The sequence below is a fragment of the Bos indicus x Bos taurus genome, chromosome 21 (genome assembly GCF_003369695.1).
Source record: "Bos indicus x Bos taurus breed Angus x Brahman F1 hybrid chromosome 21, Bos_hybrid_MaternalHap_v2.0, whole genome shotgun sequence".
NCBI classification, from domain to species: Eukaryota; Metazoa; Chordata; class Mammalia; order Artiodactyla; family Bovidae; genus Bos; species Bos indicus x Bos taurus.
The window spans coordinates 45,293,383-45,311,154 of NC_040096.1; the positions used below are offsets into that span (position 1 = coordinate 45,293,383).

The 17,772-nt window shown below is 39.3% G+C and overlaps 1 protein-coding gene across 2 annotated transcripts; it reads left to right on the top strand.

The window, feature by feature from the left end:
• Positions 1 to 748: 748 nt before the first annotated feature.
• Positions 749 to 17,694, top strand: FAM177A1 (family with sequence similarity 177 member A1). 2 transcript variants are annotated; one of them, XM_027521972.1, is made up of 6 exons: positions 749 to 1,589; positions 1,687 to 1,807; positions 7,780 to 7,953; positions 14,630 to 14,696; positions 15,282 to 15,379; positions 15,679 to 17,694. In XM_027521972.1, exons 2-6 carry the CDS (start codon positions 1,715 to 1,717, stop codon positions 15,883 to 15,885), a joined length of 639 nt encoding a protein of 212 aa, XP_027377773.1. In that variant the 5' UTR covers positions 749 to 1,589; positions 1,687 to 1,714; the 3' UTR covers positions 15,886 to 17,694. The 2 variants fall into 2 exon arrangements, with proteins under 2 accessions (XP_027377773.1, XP_027377772.1); XM_027521971.1 differs by having other exon boundaries at positions 1,557 to 1,807.
• Positions 17,695 to 17,772: the final 78 nt, after the last annotated feature.

Here is a 17,772-nt window from a genome sequence, read left to right on the forward strand (position 1 = left end):
GTTCTTTTGCAAAAGACTGCTCTTCAATTGCATATTTGTGTTAAAAAGTAACTATTCTAGTTCCTCTTGGAATGTGACTTGCATTTTGAATTTTCAGTAAACTAAGAAATGTACTTGTAAACCATGAAAATAAGTTTTGTGGCAGTGAAAATTATGATTTGATGTTTAATTGCCAATTTGCAAAATAAAATCATGCAATTAAAAACATTCCGCTAATTTTTTTTAACGATATAAGCTGTTGATTACCCTTCTTGCCAGTTAACAGGAAAGGGATTTTTGAATACATGTAACGTAGAACAACTGGCTTGTTTTTGACAGCCAATCCATGGAGCCTTTAACAATTGGTTCTTTATTTTTCTTTTCAACTTATTGCAGTTTGTTTTCGCTGTTTTGGATTGTCTCAACTCCTTCCTATTGCCACTAGACAGCACTTGTGTACCTTAGCAACAATAGAGGATGAATTTCCATCTAATTTAAAAAATAAAGATGGTTGTCAAATAATCAACTTCTGTTTTTAAGGTTTTCAATTTGGTTTTTAGGTCATCATAGTTATATTCAGGATAGAAAGTATACAAGAATATTAAGCAGAAAAAGAATTTTGCATAGGAGAGAAAGGAATAACTAAGATTGTAGCCGTGTTGGGCCTGCAGACACAGAAGATATTGTAGGCCATAACTTTGGGGAGTATTTATGAAATTTGACTGGCTTGAAAATCAAATTCAAAGTATCAAATGAAACTCCTCTTCATGACCAAAATAGTGTATTTTATTTTTGACCTCTACAATTGGTAAAAATTGCATGAAAATTCTCATACTAAAAAACTACAATAAAAGACCACTTACCTGGAAATGCTCCAACTACAGTAATGCAATAATGATTGCAATCATAACTTTTTAATTTGGTTGAACACTGGGAAAAACTGTAAAAGTCTGAAATGTTCCCTCTTACACACACACATACACACCTAAACAGATAATAAATTATTCCTCACATTTGTTATTGTAAAATAGAAGCTTGTTACTGCCCTTTGCTCTTCTTCAGGTCTCACTTTTTTAGTTACATATAAAGTATTTCATATAGGTGGAAACAAAATTCGCCTTCGAGGCTCTTATTTCAAGGTATCTTGGCTAGATCGCCATCCATAAAAGAAATGGAATACGTAGTATGAACCTTTCATTAAAAAATATATTTTCAGCAGTTACATCTCATCATAAGTCTTTGAAGCACACTACGAAGCTGCTCATATTTCAGAAGTACTGAAACCAAGGTCTGGGAATGACTGCCCGGGATGCAGTTGGTGAGCGGCTGCGTGAAGATCCCGAAGTCAGGTTCCCGGTACAGGTACGAGACATGACGTCACTGGTGGTGCCAGGCGGCGAGCTCCGGACCTGGGCCGGACCGGAAACGCTGCAGCATAACGCCCCGCCCCGCAGTTGTGCAGTCTAGGCCGTTTCTGGCAAAGCCCCGGGTGCCGAGCTGGATGGGCGGGGCGCCAGTAGCCCCGCCCCACACAAGCCCCACCCAAGGCCTCCCTGCCCCGCCCCTCCCGCCGAGGCGTGGCGGGGCGCGGCGCTAGGCGGGCCCTGCCGGTGAGTCCCACTTCCTGACCTCTGGCTCGGTCCGCAGCTGGGCGGGGAGGCGGAGGATGGAATTGGGCTTATCGACCATAACCTTGTATCTCGCCAGCGCCAGCAGTCCTGTGGCGGCGACAACGATGGAGGGGGAGCCAGCGAGCCGTGAGGAGGGAGAAGCCGTGAATGCCTCCGGAGCTGCGGCCGCCTCGGCGTTCAGGGAATCGGCACAGCAGGTAGGTGGGGCCGCAGACGATTGCGACAGCCCCGAGGCTGAGTGAGGCCAGAAAGCCCCGCCTCCTGTCTGCCTAGTCCGCCGCCTGCCCTTTCGGCCTGTCCGGCCTTCCTTCGAGCAGGCCGTCCGCTGGAGGTTCCGTATGGAGCTCTTCTTCACGGTGTCCCTGCCTCTCAGCGTCGGCTGGAGGGAAGGGGCGAACGCCCCTTTAGTCGCGGCGCAGCTGGGCAACGCCTCCGCTGACAGCGCCGCAGACTCCAGGGAGGCCTCGAGTGTCGCGGGGTGAGGTTGCGGCTTCGAGTCTGTGATAGCTAGAAGGAAGGCGTGTACCCGAAAGGCTGTCCTTGGAGTAGCAGGAAGCCAGGTGGCGATGGCTACAGTCACTTCTCAGTCTCTCCTTTTGGGAGCGCCTTACTTGGCATCTGCCCTTTAGTTAGCAGATAGCAGCTAGGTAATACGCGTTTACAGGCTTTTCCCCGGCATTTAATCCTTATTACTTGTGCACAAGGTGTACGTTTATCCGCATTTCTCCAACGAGATAACTAAGGCCCAGAGCTGCGCTGTCCAATAGACATAATGCTATCTGCATTGTAAGTTGTATTTTCATTTAAAAACTAAAAAGAAACCAGTGAAATTAATTTTGATATTCTATTTAGCCTAGTTTGTTAAAAAAAAACAACTTGCAATTTAGATGACAGTTACCGCTGAGATATTTCATTGTCTCTCTGTGCTAGTCTGAAATCCTTCGTGTAGTTCAACACATCTCCTCTTGAACTAGCCACATTTCAAGAGTCTTAGCCACACGTGGTTAACTTATGTATTGAATAGCATAAGTTTAGAGCATTAGGTAAGGTTTGGAGGTTTGTTTGTTTTGGATTTCGTGTCTAAAATAGTAGTAGTAGGATCTTTGGCTAATGAAGGAATGGCTTTACCTGAAACCAGCTCGTGTGCTCAATCGTGTGCGGAGTCGTGCTTAGCTCTTTGGGACCCCATGGACTCTAGCCCGGCAGGCTCCTCTCTCCATGGAATTTTCCAGGCAAGAATACTGGGGCGGGTTGCCATTTCCCACTTCAGGGGAGAAACCAGCCCAGGAGTATGCAGTTTTGATGTTAAAAACCCTAGTTGCTTCTGTGTAAAATCTTCCCGTCCTCAGTGAGAGGAGAGCTTTTGAGTGGCTTCATTTTTAAGAATAACTACTTGAATGTAAGACATTTCCCCCAAACTCCAGATTCCTGGAGAATGGTGCCCAAATGTTTGTTCTAATATTTTAAGTAGTTTGCATTAAAAAAAAAAAAGTTGTCCAGAGGCTAGACTATATATGGAGTTGTTTTTTCTCCTGCTTAGGAAGGAGGAAGGTAACCTGCAAGAAGGAATTCAAGGGTAACGCTAAATGGTTACAAAGCCACTTGCCATGTTCAGTTGAGTCCAGACCTCTTGTTGACAGGAGGTATACTTGAGCTGACCCTTTTAGTCCACAGTGTTTGATGTGTTTTCCATTTGATTCTTCCTTCTGTTACTGGAATTGTATCGGTCATGATTTCAGCTTTGAATCTCTCTAGTAGCAAAGTATACATATCTGTACTGATTTACCAGATGAATGTTGGAAGAGAGGCTCTTTGTTGCAACTTAGTACTGTTATGTTATTTTTGCAGTCTTGGTTAAAAAATAATAAAATAAATATTCAAACGTAGAGAAGTCCCATAGAGCAAAGAGGAAAAAATCATAGGGATCCCCCCATCACTCGTTTCTCACATTCACTTTCCCCAAAAGTAACTGTTAGGTTTCTGGTGTATTCTTTCTGGGATTGCCTGTGCATATATAATCCTGTTATACACAAGTGGGTTCATATATACACACAGTTTTCTAACTTTCCCTTTGTGCTTTCTCATGCACATTCCTGTAGCAGAGATGTTTCCGGGAATCCCAGATCTATGCCCAGTTGACCACAGTAAGAGGGGAGAGGCCACTGAGGTGGAGACTTGGGTGGAAGGAGAGCCTGCCATCCTCTGTTTATCAGAACTGAGAAATCCCAAGGGTCATGTCGGGAAGGAAGTAAGAGACAGGAACCTGGGTGTGTGTTTAGAATTAGGCTTCAAACCAGGCCGTTCAGCATCTGCTCCAACTAGACTTTTAAGCAGAATCTCAGCTTCAGTATTATTAAAGGAGTTAAAATTTCAGTACTGCTTGTTCATTTGTTTTATTAGCACGCCTGCACCAAGCACGATGTGCCAGGAGCTGTAGGCTAAAGGATACAGCAGTGAGGGATACACACTGTGCCTGCTTCCATGTTGCTGATCACCTCTCTAGCGAAGATGATGCAGAATAAATTCCAAGCGTAATACATGTTTTTAAGAAGTTCTGGGCACTATGGGAGTATATAAAAAGACAATTGCCGTTGAAAACAGGCCAAAGAAATAAGATAAGCAGATTTAAACAGTACCGTTAACCATGAAAGATAATAAAGTGTTAATTGACATTGCAGTTCATAATTTCCTGGTGTTAGAAAATTGTTTTGTCAGATCATTGGCATTTGTTGAAATGGAGTTTCTGTAGTTGGCAGTGACAGTTTTCTTACCAGCAGATTTATTGTTTATCTGTAAAAATGAAACCTTTGCAAATTCAGAGAATAGCTTTCGTAATTGTTGGAAATTTTGAATCGAATTATTTTCTGGTTGGTTTTACCTATCAGTATCTTCCTTAACTAACTGCCCCCCTACTTCTTGCCAAGCAGAGGTTGGAATCACATGGCATAGGTTCTTTCACAGATTTTTTTTTCTACTTGATAATCTGGTTCCTTAAGATGAGGAACTTAAGGAGCTATTGACTCCTTAAGAGAGATGAAGAGCTATTGACCAACTATAGCCTGTGGGCCAGATCCCACCAGCCACTAACTTGTATAAAGTTTTATTGGAACATAGCCTATTCATTATGTATTGTCCATGGCTGCTTTTGCAGAGTTCAGTAATTGTCACGGAGATTACATGGCCCTCAGAGCCTAAAATAGTTACTCTCTCTCCTTTGTGGGAAAAGTTTACTCATTCCTGTTTAAGCTGCTATACCTAAAGCTTGGGTTTTACTGTATCAAAAATGAATATTAAAAATTTCAAAGAAAACTTAAATGAAAATCTCTTTAGTAAAGATCTTTATATGGAATGTGATGATTAGAATAAATAAAATGCCTTTTGAAATTGCATGTCATGTATAGAGTATTACTCAAAGTTCTGTTTGTACTTAACTAACTTTGGCATTAGAATGAAAAAATGTGAATCATGTTTCAGCCTTCCTCTTTGTAGTTTTTTTTTTTATCTTCTTGAAAAAAATATAGCCAAGAGTCAGTTAATGGAGTTAGTAGGTAAGTTTATACCAGTTGTTATGACCCAGCCAGAATGTTTTTATTCATTAAAGCTGTCTAAAGAAGACAAAATAGTTAAACCAGTGAGAGACACCCTTTCTCCTTTGCCTGTGTCTTAGAAAAGAAAACTTAAACCAATGAGAGATTGCTAGAGGGAGAATGAAAATCTTCTTCAGCTCTGATGGGGGTGGGGTGGGGGTGGAATAAGGCATCATGATGGACTACAGAAGGTCTCAACTCTGTTCATTGATTGGGATTGGTGCTTTAGCATCAGATCCACCCAGTTCATATGATGACTGGAGATCTAACCCAGCTCCTCTGACTTTTCCTTGCCTATAAAGTCTTGGTCCAAAAGGAGACATTGGTGTCAGGACAAGCATAAACCAAATTTGATGTGAAGGGGGAAAAATGAGATTGGGTAGGAACGGCTCACCATGCTTAGGGATTGGTGACAGAAGAATGATGGTGTGGGTGGGCTGTTTGTTGTCCATCTTATTTATGGACACTATAAAGGGGTGGTTTTCCTTTATTAAGGACTAGGATATATTTGAAACCTCAGGACAGCTAGGGAGAATTGTGGTTTTGTTTTTTCAGGTTATTTTATAGATAGGCCATGTTGTCAAGATTTTTATCTCAGTTTGCTCTACATCAGCTATAGTTGCTGTCAGTGATGTTCGCGTGTGTCATGGAACAATGCATGGGTTCTTTGGGTTGGATATACCTGGATTCAAATCCTGGCCTATGACTAAACTTACCTTTGGAAAGTGAAGGAAAGAGAAGAACCATATCTGTTTTCTAAGAAGGACTTTAGAGGGTTAACAGGAAATAATTCATAAGAATAAAGTTACTTATACTTGCATAACTGGGCAATTCTGGGCAAGTCCATTATTTTATCAGTGCAACTCCATATCTTTGCAGGTGCAATTCAAAAAACTTTTCTAGGTTTGAACAACAATCATGGGTTTAAATTATGTGTTGGCATATCTCCAACCGTATCATCGTGCTCAGTCACATATGACTCTTTGCAACCCCGTGGACTGTGACCTGTCCTGAAGTGGGTTGCCATTTCCTCCTCCAGGGAATCTTCTTGATCCAGGGATCAAACTTGTGTCTCCTACATCTCTTGCATTAGTAGATGGAATCCACCTGCCAATGCAGGAAATGTGAGTTTGATCCCTGGGTTGGGAAGCTCCCTTGGAGAAGGAAATGGCAACCCACTCTAGTATTCTTGCCTGGGAAATCCCATGGACAGAAAAGCCTGGCAAGCTGCAGTCCCTGGGGTCACAGAGAATCCTTATAGAGGATGAAATTTTTGAACTCTGGACTCCGTCCTGGACAGTCCCACCAACATGAAGTCTAAGCATGCTAGTCATTTTAGGTTTAGGTTTAAATTTGAACCAGTAATACAGGAACATTCTCATCATGAAAATAAAACAACAACAAAATACACAAAGCATAAAAAGCCCACTTGACCTCTCCTTTACCTGTACCTCCTTCCCCATCTTTGTACCTAACCCGAGGGGTAACCAGTGTTGTCAGATTTTTTTTTCACAATTACTTGTGCTGTGCTTTTTTGAAATCTTCTTATTAAGAAGATACAAGAGAGGCTTTCTTAGGAATTTAAACTTGCGACAAGATGACAAGGAAAAGCTCTTCATCCTCTCCCACAAAATGCGTTTGCTCTAAGTTTTGGAACATTGGCTGTATGTATGCGGTAAACTTAGTGTTTCTTTAGGAATGAAGTTTGGATATAATTAGAATTCCTTAGACTATTATAGTTTTAAAATTTGTAAAAATATTTTTACTATCAGGAAAACTGTTGCCCTGTATGTATTAGTGCCTGAGAAGTCTGGAAGTTCTCATATAGAACACTGATGGCCTGCTTTCCAGATTTGGTTTACAAATGAGTTTTATTTGACCTGCATGGTGCTTTAAAGTTTTTCAATTTTAATGTCTTTAGTTGGGGCATGCTTTTGTTTAAAGCTCTACTCTTCATCGATAGCAGTATTTACTCATTTGTGGTACCTGCTTGGACCTAAAAGGCATTTGCATTTGGGACTTCTGTTTTGAGAAAAGGAGAGGTTCAGAATTAAGCTGAACTGGTTTTGGTTTGCTCACACATAGCTTAACTCAAATCTAAAGACTTACCGTGGTTACCTAATACAAATTGTTTTTTTATACTACATATCTAACATGTATATGTATCTGTATGATTTTCCTTTGATATTACACATTAATTCCTTCATAATTCTTTAAAATTATTGATGTCCAGCATATCTTCACATATTATACAGCATTGGAATGCTGTGACCTAAAGTGTGCTGCTTGATTTCTAAGCTTTTGACTTAAAAAGTTTAATTGGTTAAGTTTTATTTTTTAACCTTGGTGGTGAGTGTGCAGAGGTTTGCTTTGTTATTCAGTTCGTTAAACCCTTCATTTTTGCTGTCGATATTCTTTTGTGTGTGTGACCTGTCTTATTTTTTAAAAAAACTGTTTATAGACTGGCTTGTATTTCTTTATTCCCTAAATAAAGCAACCCCAAATAGTTTTTTTTTTGGTTATATGGAAGAAAATTAATCTCACTTGAAACTCTCCTTTTCCTGATTTATTATTGACATTAGATGAGTAATGAAAGAGGCTTTGAAAATGTAGAACTGGGAGTCATAGGAAAAAAGAAGAAAGTCCCAAGGAGAGTCATCCACTTTGTTAGCGGTGAAACAATGGAAGAGTACAGCACAGACGAAGATGAAGTGGACAGCCTGGAGAAGAAAGACGTTCTGCCTCCTGTTGATCCGGTAGGTGTGAGACTGATGAGCCTTTTGTCAGTGGGTTTTGTTCTAGCTGATTTGTTTCCCTTAATCACTGAATGGAAGGAACCATTTGCTGCTGCTACTGCTGCTAAGTCGCTTCAGTCGTGTCCGACTCTGTGCGACCCCATAGACGGCAGCCCACCAGGCTTCCCCGTCCTTGGGATTCTCCAGGCAAGAACACTGGAGTGGGTTGCCATTTCCTTCTCCAGTGCATGAAAGTGAAAAGTTGTGTCCAACTCTTCGAGACCCCATGGACTGCAGCCTAGCAGGCTCCTCTGTCCATGGGATAGGTTTAAATAAACTATATTCTGGTTATAACATTGTGCTTTGATTTTGATAGAAAGCAGTATTTTTACACAGTATGGATGGACCTCTTCCCTGTCTTGAGTAGCGTGAATGGTTTATTTTTGAGAGTCAGAAGTTTTTTGTCAGCATGGATAAGTTTCTTTCAGATTTACTTCACTAAGCAGAGTGCTTGAATTCCTGTCCCTTTGTATTAAATGTTATATGCCGCTGATGGTTGTCACTTCTTTTTTATATCGCCTCGTTTTGATTAGGAGTGTATAGTTCCTGTGTTCCTCACCAGCTGAACTTAAGAACTTCTAAACTATTAAAGATGTGACTATAAAATTACGATTAGTTGTACATTTTTAAAAAGGGAATGTTGCCCTTCTAAGTAGTCATTCTGAGAGTTCAGTTGCTGAAATATTTACTGACTTTGTAAAAGGTACTGTTTTAGGTGCTGGTGATACAGCAATGGACAGTGTAAATTTATGCTCTTACACCGTAGACAGAAGGGTAATAAACAATATAATTATCAGACTATGGATAGTTCTATGAAGAAAATAAAGCAGAGTAGCAGAATAGAGAATTATTCATTTAGATTTGGTTTAAAAAGTGTTATTACTAGTTTTTCTTCAGATTTGGTTCTAATAAATTTTAGTTATTAAAAAAATCAGATGCACATTCTCTATTGTAGCAAACATTCAAAGGACTGTAAAACTGTACATCGAGGGCAATTCCAAATGCTTGCAGAATACTGTAGAAGTGTCTCCTGCAGTGGTAGAGCTGTTAGGTGGAGTGTTCTACAGGTGTCCGTCAGGTCTGGTTGCTTTATAGTGTTCTTTGTTTTCTGTTGCCTTGTTGATCTGCTGCCTAGTTGCCCTATTCATTATTGAAAATGGAGTGTTGGAGTCTCCAACTGTGATTGTTGAATTGTCTATTTCTCCCCTCATTTCTGTCAGTTTCTTTTTCCGTCTATTAAAATTTTCATTTCAGTTATTGTACTTTTTCAACACCAGAATTTTCATCTGGTTCTATTATATAATTTCTCTTCATTTGATGTGACATTGCTATCATACCTTCCTTTATTTCTTTACACGTGTGTGTGTGTGTGTTTGTGTGTGTGTGTGTCGCTCACTCGTATCTGACTCTTTGTGACCCCATGGACTATATTTCACCAGGCTCCTCTGTCCATGGAATTGTCCAGGCAAGAATACTGGAGCGGGTTGCAATTCCTTTCTCCAGGGGATCTTCCTGACCCAGGAACCTGCGTCTCCCTCCCTGCAGGCAGATTCTTTACCATCTCAGCCACTAGGGAAGCCCTATGGTTTCCTTAATTCTTTGAACATACTTATAAAGGCTACTTTGAGTTTTTCCTGTTAAATCCAACATTTGGTCACTCTCACAAGTAGTTTTGTTGTCTGCTTTTTTAATTTTCTTCCCAGTGTATGGGTCATGCTTTCCTGTCTCTTTGCATGTCTCATACTTTTTTTTTGAAACTAGACATTTTAGATAATATATTGTAACAACTCTGGGTGGGCCCCTCTCCGTCTTCCCAAATCTCCACTACCCAGGATCTTGATTTTGTTGTAATATTTGCTTGTTTATTTGTCTAGTCAGTTGATGGGTTCTTTTAACAAATTCTGTTTCCTCCTCACTTGCTGTTCTCTGCTTCAAACTAGCTGATCAACTACAGTTGATCCTGTATCTTGATAGAATCGAAGAATTTCTTCCCAAGTACCTTTTACCAAAATCTTCACTGATTTTGAGAGTACCCTTAAGCTTGGACTTTTCCACTTCTGTTGCAGATGAAGTCAGTTCACACGGCAGAAATTAGGAGCAATCTGTCTGATGGCCTGCTTTTCCTCCTGGGCAAAATCTCTTAGGTAGAGAGCTCCAGAGTGGGGGTTAGGGATAGTAGTGCATTTCTTCGTGACCCCCCTACTTTAGGAGCTGAATGCTCAGTTGAGGTTGGGAGCAGAAGGAAGCCTTAGGTCATGGCTCATCTCTTCTGGCATGGAACCACTGGCTAATGAACTGGGGTCAGTGTCGCCGTATTCTCACTTGCACCATGCTCAAGGTAGAGCCTCCATTATGTTAGTGGAAGCTGATGGAAGAAGGGAGCCCTCCCCTGTCAACTGCACTCACCTGGGAGTTAGTCTCAGGAATAGATGGCTTCTGGGCAGGTTGAGAAATGCTGATTAATGTCCCATTCTTTCTGGAAAGAAACGCCTCTAGTTGGAAGCTGGGGGTGGAAGGAGCCCTGTGCTCTTAGTTGCACCAGTCTGCAGTGGACTTTCCATTTCACTTTGCTGGGAAGGCCTATGATCTTGGTTCACGTACTGCATACTCATTTTCTTATCACATTTTCCTTTATTTTCTTGATTAGTTATTTACTCATTTGTCATATACCCTTAGGACCATTTCCAGAGGCTTTAAATGTTCATTTAAAATAATTTTCACCAGTTTCACTGGGTTGTGGGTTCTCAGGGTTCCTCCCACTCTTTTGCTGGAAGTCCCTATCCATTCTTAAAATTGTAAGTTACCCTCTATGTAGCATGTTGTCGTTGGAATTTATTTGAATTCTTAAGCCTAAACTAAGACAAGAAACCTGGGTGATAAGAAACCTGTCTGTATTTCCTTCACCGGAAGGCAGCATGCTTAGTCCGAGCTGATTTTCAGGTCTGGCCAGTCGTGGAGTAGTCACCTTGCTGTGGCCAAGACTGGACTCCCACTGCGCTTCCTGTTGTTCCCATACCTTGACTACTGTAAACAATGCTGCAGTGAACATGAGAGTGGAAATACCTCTTTGAGATTCTAATTTCAGTTCTTTTGGGTACTACCCAGAAGTGGGATTGCTAGATCATATGGTATTTCTGTTTTTAATTTTCTGAGCAACCCTCCATACTGTTTTCCATAATGGCTACACCATTTTGCATTCGCACCGACAGCAACTAAGGGTTCCAGTTTCTCTGCATTCCTCACCAACATTTGTTACCTTTTTTAGCAAAGTACCAATTATCCTCTCAGGTGTTAATCACTGAAGACAGATCTAGCTTCACTTAATGTGAAGAGCAGACTGTCCATTTTCTGTTTGTTTCTGCTGCTGCTAAGTCGCTTCAGTCGTGTCCGACTCTGTGCGACCCCATAGACGGCAGCCCAACAGGTTCCCCCGTCCCTCGGATTCTCCGGGCAAGAACACTGGAGTGGGTTGCCATTTCCTTCTCCATCTGTTTGTTTCTATTGCATCATAAATCTGAGAACAAAGAAATTTGGGAAAGGTATTGGCATTGGTATTGGTATGTTTATATAGAAGATTTGTAGAACTGACCCAGTTAAAGATAAGCCCAGATATTTTAAATAAAGATTTAAGAATAATACTCCTGGCATATGGTACCTGATAGAAAGTAAGAAATGGAGACCTAGGTCTTTTTACAATTTTCCTTAGATTTTTTACCTTAGATGTGTCTTAAGAATAGACATATTTCCAGTAATTCCTTTAACCTGTGGTAGTTTTGTTTAGGGTTCCTCAAATATGCATATATATGTGTATTTAACTATACACATTAAAAACTTTGATTATGCACATAATTGCTACCTATATAAATGGATTGATACCTTTCATAATATAGTCAGAACTAAAAATGATCTGGGCTCAGTTTTGCCTATCAAATTTTAAGAAAGGAGAAGGATGTGGGACTTCCCTGGTGGTCCAGTGGTTAGGACTCCACCCTTCCACTACAAGGGGTATGGGTTCAATCCCTGGTTGGGGAACTAAGATCCTGCATGATGCAAGGCATGGCCAAAATAATAAAAATAAATAAAAAGGAAAAGGACAGTATACTGTAGTGAGGGCACAAGGGAATGGACAGTCTCATATATTGCTGGTGAATGTTTATTGGTAAGTTTTCTGTTGTGAAGTTTTACATTGTGAAGGGCGAGCTTTCCAAATGATTATATTTTGGGCCTAGTTTTTCTGCCTGTAGAAATAGAAGCGTTTAAGAAATATGCTTAATATTTTCAATATAGTAAATGGGAAAACCAGCAAGATAGAAAAAGTGTAATAATGTTGTAAAACACATGTATGCTTAGGTTTAAAATTTTTTTTAATATTAATTAATTTTTGACTGTGCTGAGTCTTTGTTGCTGCATGTGGGCTGTCTCTAGTTGCTAAGAGCGGGGTCTACTCTCTCACTGCAGCGCTCAGGCTTCTCATTGCGCAGAGCACAGGCTCTAGGCACGCAGGCTTCAGAAGTTGAGACACACAGGCTTAGTTGCTCTGCGGCATGTGGGATCTTCCTGCGGCATGTGGGATTGAACCTGCCGTGTGCCTGCATGGGCAGGCAGATTCTTAACCACTGGATCACCAGGAAAGTCCCAAAATAGCAAGGCTTAATAGTTTGTTATTAAGGAAGTGAATAATTATTCAGGAAGAAATAGATACTTAAATTTTTGAAGAAATGAATGAACCTACTAGAGTTTGCACCCATAACCTGGAAGTCTTGAAGACTAGATCTTTCAGTTCTCCTGTTAACTGGGACAGTGGGGGCAGTAGTGATGCCGGTAGTGGTGTCAGGGTTCCAGACTCTAGGTCAGCGTCTGAACAAAACACCCCATTCATTCATTCTGTATAATTTTGTGTGATAATGATAGATGGTTTTCAGGAATCCTTATCCAGTGTCTTAGCTCTGGAACAGGTTTGACCCATTGGTAGTTACAATCTGGACGTTAGCAATTATTTTCTGTAGAAACAACCTCAAGAGAATTGTTCCAGTGGGAGTTATGTACTTTCCTTCAAAATCTTGCTGAATCTTTTTCTAAGTAATTTCTTGGCCCTATCACTTACTATGTGTTATAGAAATTGATTCTATTCCCTTTATTTCTGCACTGTCCCACTTGCTGTAAGACATATGTAAACGCTAGTGTTAGAGCATATTAAACAGAGCCCCTGAACTAACCCTTATCCCACATGAGAAATGCCTTCTGCTCTGAATACAGAAGATATAGCAGATTTGATCAGGGAGCCAGAAATATACAGTACTTTCTTGAATGTATTTGTTTGCTTGGACATCCATTCTCGTGTGAAGAGAGACAAAGGAGGTACCTTTCTTGTGTGTCCTTTCAAAAATAGTGTCACCTACTTTTCATTTTGTTTCCTCCTCTGCTTTAGCCTGTCTGCCCAGTCTTAGATATATCCTTTTAAAATAATATTTGAAATATATGATGCTATTTTTTAAAGTAATTTGCATGAGAACTTGATTAGACACATAGTGTCCACTCAAAATGACTTGAAAGCCCTCAGGTGAAAATTTTTCCTTAACCAGGAAGAAAGGAAATAACACTGAAATTGGCAACCTTGTCAGCTTCGGATATCAGGAAAGGACCATACTTCCATTTCACCAACAGAAAAGAAGCAGTTTCTAGTGTCTGTGGTTTTCAGTCTTGCAGATATTCTTGTATTTGGTTTTTTAATGCTCTTGTAATCATCAGCATATCTTATCTAAGAAGATTATGGATTAAGGCTTATCTTTTTCTTCTCTCTGAGAAACCAATATGGAAACAATACTAATGTATTTGATAGAGCCTATGCTCTATAACTGTGTTTTCTTTTCATAAACAAAAATATTGGTATATTGAAGCATGCTCCTATGACTAGTTTCCTCCATAGAGGCAAACTGTCATCCATGTGTCAGGCTTTATAGAAGTCTTCTATGGAATTACAGCACCAAGGTTAACTATGAGGTGTGTAGTGTGGATGGCAGTCTGCCAGTGTTTCTAGCCTGCCAGTTATATGTTAAACTTTTCTTGGGTTGCATGGTCTAGTCCCTTTTTAATCCTTAAATTAACAAAAGAACTCATCTTGCCACTTACTGGTTACTTATTTTCTTACCATTGAAAGTTCATTTGATATGCCCTCACTTATCCTTAATTTCTCTGAACCTCAGTTCACCACTAAACCAGAAGTGTGTTGTATGTATGATTCCTTACAAATCTTTCAATTGACTGTATACACACTGTGATGTGTTTCTGAACAATGAAGACAGAAAAAAAAAAGCAGCAAGACAGGAGAAAGGAAGGCTCTGGATTATCAGTTCGTAAATAATCAAGGTTGTGACTTAACAACTCCATTTCAGTGACTGCCACTTTTTTGGGTTATTCCATGGACTTAAGGTGATGGTAGTTGTATGGGTGAATGTTAAATGTCTTTGTGACATTCTGTCTACAAAGCTTTTAGTTTTTTTTATTGGATTGTAGCCTATTTGTTATACTATCTATAGAATATTCTGTGTACCCACCAAGTATTTGACTGCTTCATCCTGGCCTAAATATATGGAATAAATTTAAGTATGAAGGTTGCTAACCTAACCTCTTGTTGCAGACAAAACTTACCTGGGGCCCCTACTTATGGTTTCACATGCTTCGTGCTGCCACATCCACCCTCTCAGGTATTGCTTTTTTGTTTGAATGTTGTATAACCAGTATCATATATTCCCAGAACAGGAACTTGGCCAAGTAGGGTGTTTCAGAAATGAAGGAGAAACAATGGGGAGTTTAGTCACGCCCTTCTCAGCAGCTAGCTAGCTACCACTGGAGATACTAATCTAACCTATACTTCACCTTAATACATTCTTTAGCTTCTGGATGTGCTTTGAAGAAAAAATGACTGAAAAACAGCTATACTCATTTAGATACAGTTTTCATGTTTGTGAACATGAACAGAAAAGGTCTGTTAGCAGTTATTTTTCTGTTTTGCCATTTCGTTCCCTGACATTGTTCTCATTCTATTTGACTGCTTATTTATTCCCAGCAGTGTTATTGGGAGCCCAGAAGGAGCCACTAGTGTTTCTTGGGGAAATCAAGGAAGATACACAGATAAGATGTACCAAATGTTGATAATCTCTCCGAGGGCAGGGACTGTAAATTTTGTATTCCTACAGTGCTTTGCACATAGAAAGGGCTCAAGAAATGTACATGGAATTATGTAAACCATTTGACTTTTGTATTTTTTTTTATAACTTTTATATTTTTAGTGTGTGACTTTCTTGGAGAGAAGATTGCATCTGTTTTGGGCATCAGCACCCCAAAATACCAGTATGCAATTGATGAGTATTACCGGATGAAGAAGGAGGTGTGTCTCCTTTTTACATTTTCTTGATTCAGTTTCATTTGTTGTGGACTGAATGGGTTGCATAATGAAGACGTGTATCCTCTAGCTGTCCCAGAGATAGCCTCCTAACACTAGGCGCTTCATTCTAGTCATTCTTTATCAGATTAGCATGCATTTTAGAATTTTGTAATACTTAGCTTTTCCTAGGATTGATGTGCACAATTAAGCTAGATGTCATTGTGCTGGGTGCTGAAAGTGGGAGAAAAATACTGTTCCATTTGGACATTTCTGTTTCAACTATTGTTGTTACTTCTTTTTAGGAAGAAGAAGAAGAAGAAGAAAATAGGATGTCAGAAGAAGCAGAAAGACAATACCAACAAAATAAGCTGCAGGCTGATTCCGTTGTTCAGTCTGATCAACCAGAAACGCTGGCATCCAGTTCATTTGTGAATCTCAATTTTGAAATGGAGGGAGATTGTGAAGTAATTACAGAAAGCAAACAAAATCCAGTCTCTGTCCCTCTGTAGAATGAAATGACTATCAGACTTCTAAGGTAGTTTTTATACCAGAAACTTTCACATTCTCTATTCAATGGGTCTTGGGACTTAATACAATTATTTATATTTTAAATTATTATCAAGAAAGGGAAGAATGTTTCTTTATTCTTAAACTCTATCTAGCAAAAGCCAGATTTGAAATTTGGATCTTTGTATTGTGCTTTTACTGTGTCAAATTAGTGCTTTGGTTTTAAAATGATCTTTAAAAAAGGTAAGGACATTCTAGAGCCTTAACCACCAACTAGGAAGAGTTAAATTATCAAGCTTGTCTTTGTGTAAGAAAAAAAATGGGTAAGTTGCTGATGAAGACTAACTGGAGCTGATATTTGTGGTCTTGGATTAAAATGAGGATTTTTGCCCTCGATTTTCTCATGTTATGTCTTATATTTATATATCTAACCATTCATTTCATACTAAGGATGGTTTACTGAGTGTAATAAAAGGAGCACGATAAAAGCATTTTGGATTTTCTTTCCTTGAGAATTAACTTTATTTCATGGGAAGGTGATTGAGTTTATAACACCAAATATTAAGATGGGTTTCCATTTTTAATGAAGGTTATTTAATCTTACTTTCTCTTTCAGTAGTTATTCAGATTTAAATAGCTAAGTTTGAACACTAGTTATGGGATAAATTTATTACTGTATTTGTATTCAAATAGTAATACCTAGTGATTATCCACATAGCATTCTGGTTATGTCAGTCATTCAATCCTGAATGCCTCCTCTGGGTCATGTAGTTGCAGGGTGATATTGGGGGACAAATGAAGACTTAACCGTCCAGGGGTTCACTGTTAAATATTGTACAAGGTGCAGTGGTGGCATAATGAAATGAACAGTCACTAACCACTTGGAAGTAGCAACAGTGGAGGGTTTGCTTGACCTGGTTGGCCATCCCTGTACCCACTGTGCCATTAGCAGACCTCACAAAAGTATAATATGAAACTAATTTTGAAAATATTCCTGTATGTGTTCAGAATCTTAAGAGGTATCTGTATGACTTTGATTTATAACTTAATGTAAGGAGAAATGTATATTTTAGATATGGGGCTGCTACAAACCTATTCACAAACTTAAAGAGCCTTTAGAGATTAATCGTTGTTAATAGTCTTCTAAATAGCGTTAAGTTCAGTCTTAAATATATCTGCCTAAAGTATAGCTTCAAACAAACAACATAGGTGCATTGGGCTTATTATGGAAGTCTGTTAGCAGTGAGCATCTGGCCACTAAGCTCTTCAATTGAAATTTGAAGGATTTAGGAAGATAATTCTTTTTTGGAATCCTGTTACATGGATTCATAGTATGGTGGTTCATGGCATGTGATGGTAATCTTTTTAGTCATGGATATAAATTATATAATTTAGTGCTTAAAGAGTTAATCTTCAGATTATGTAATGTCATCATAAATTATAGTTTACCAGTAAAGAATGATAATCTGATGTGTTCCCCTTGTTTTTATCTTCATTCAAGAAGATATGCAAACTCATATTTATTTGGGTATCCTGTAAAGGCAAGCATATCTAAAGATGACCTGAATCTTCTCTCTCTAGAGGTACCAGATGTAAAAGAGTTGACTCAGAAAGTTTTCTGATTGTAGTAGAAGGAAGATAATGATTTATGAAGGTGTTACATTTCTTGAATTTTATTTTTACTTGTCCAACAATGGCCAGTTTGTAATGTTTATATAGATATTCACTGTGCCTTAAACTTTTATACTTCTTATTTATGCAGAGTATAAAATTTCCCATAAATGCATTAAATGGTTTTGTCTTATTTTTAAGCCTCTTTCACTTTTTCTTCCTTTCCAACCCTTTGAATAATTACTGTTCCTTCTGAATCATAGTTCATGCAATTCTAC

Bases quoted from the DNA above. Each gene is read 5' to 3' on its own strand.
- FAM177A1 (XM_027521971.1), top strand. From the start codon at position 1,646: ATGGAATTGGGCTTATCGACCATAACCTTGTATCTCGCCAGCGCCAGC. The intron at 1,808-7,779 runs GTAGGTGGGGCC...TATTGACATTAG, and splicing joins TCAGGGAATCGGCACAGCAG to ATGAGTAATGAAAGAGGCTT. The intron at 14,697-15,281 runs GTATTGCTTTTT...TTATATTTTTAG, and splicing joins TGCCACATCCACCCTCTCAG to TGTGTGACTTTCTTGGAGAG.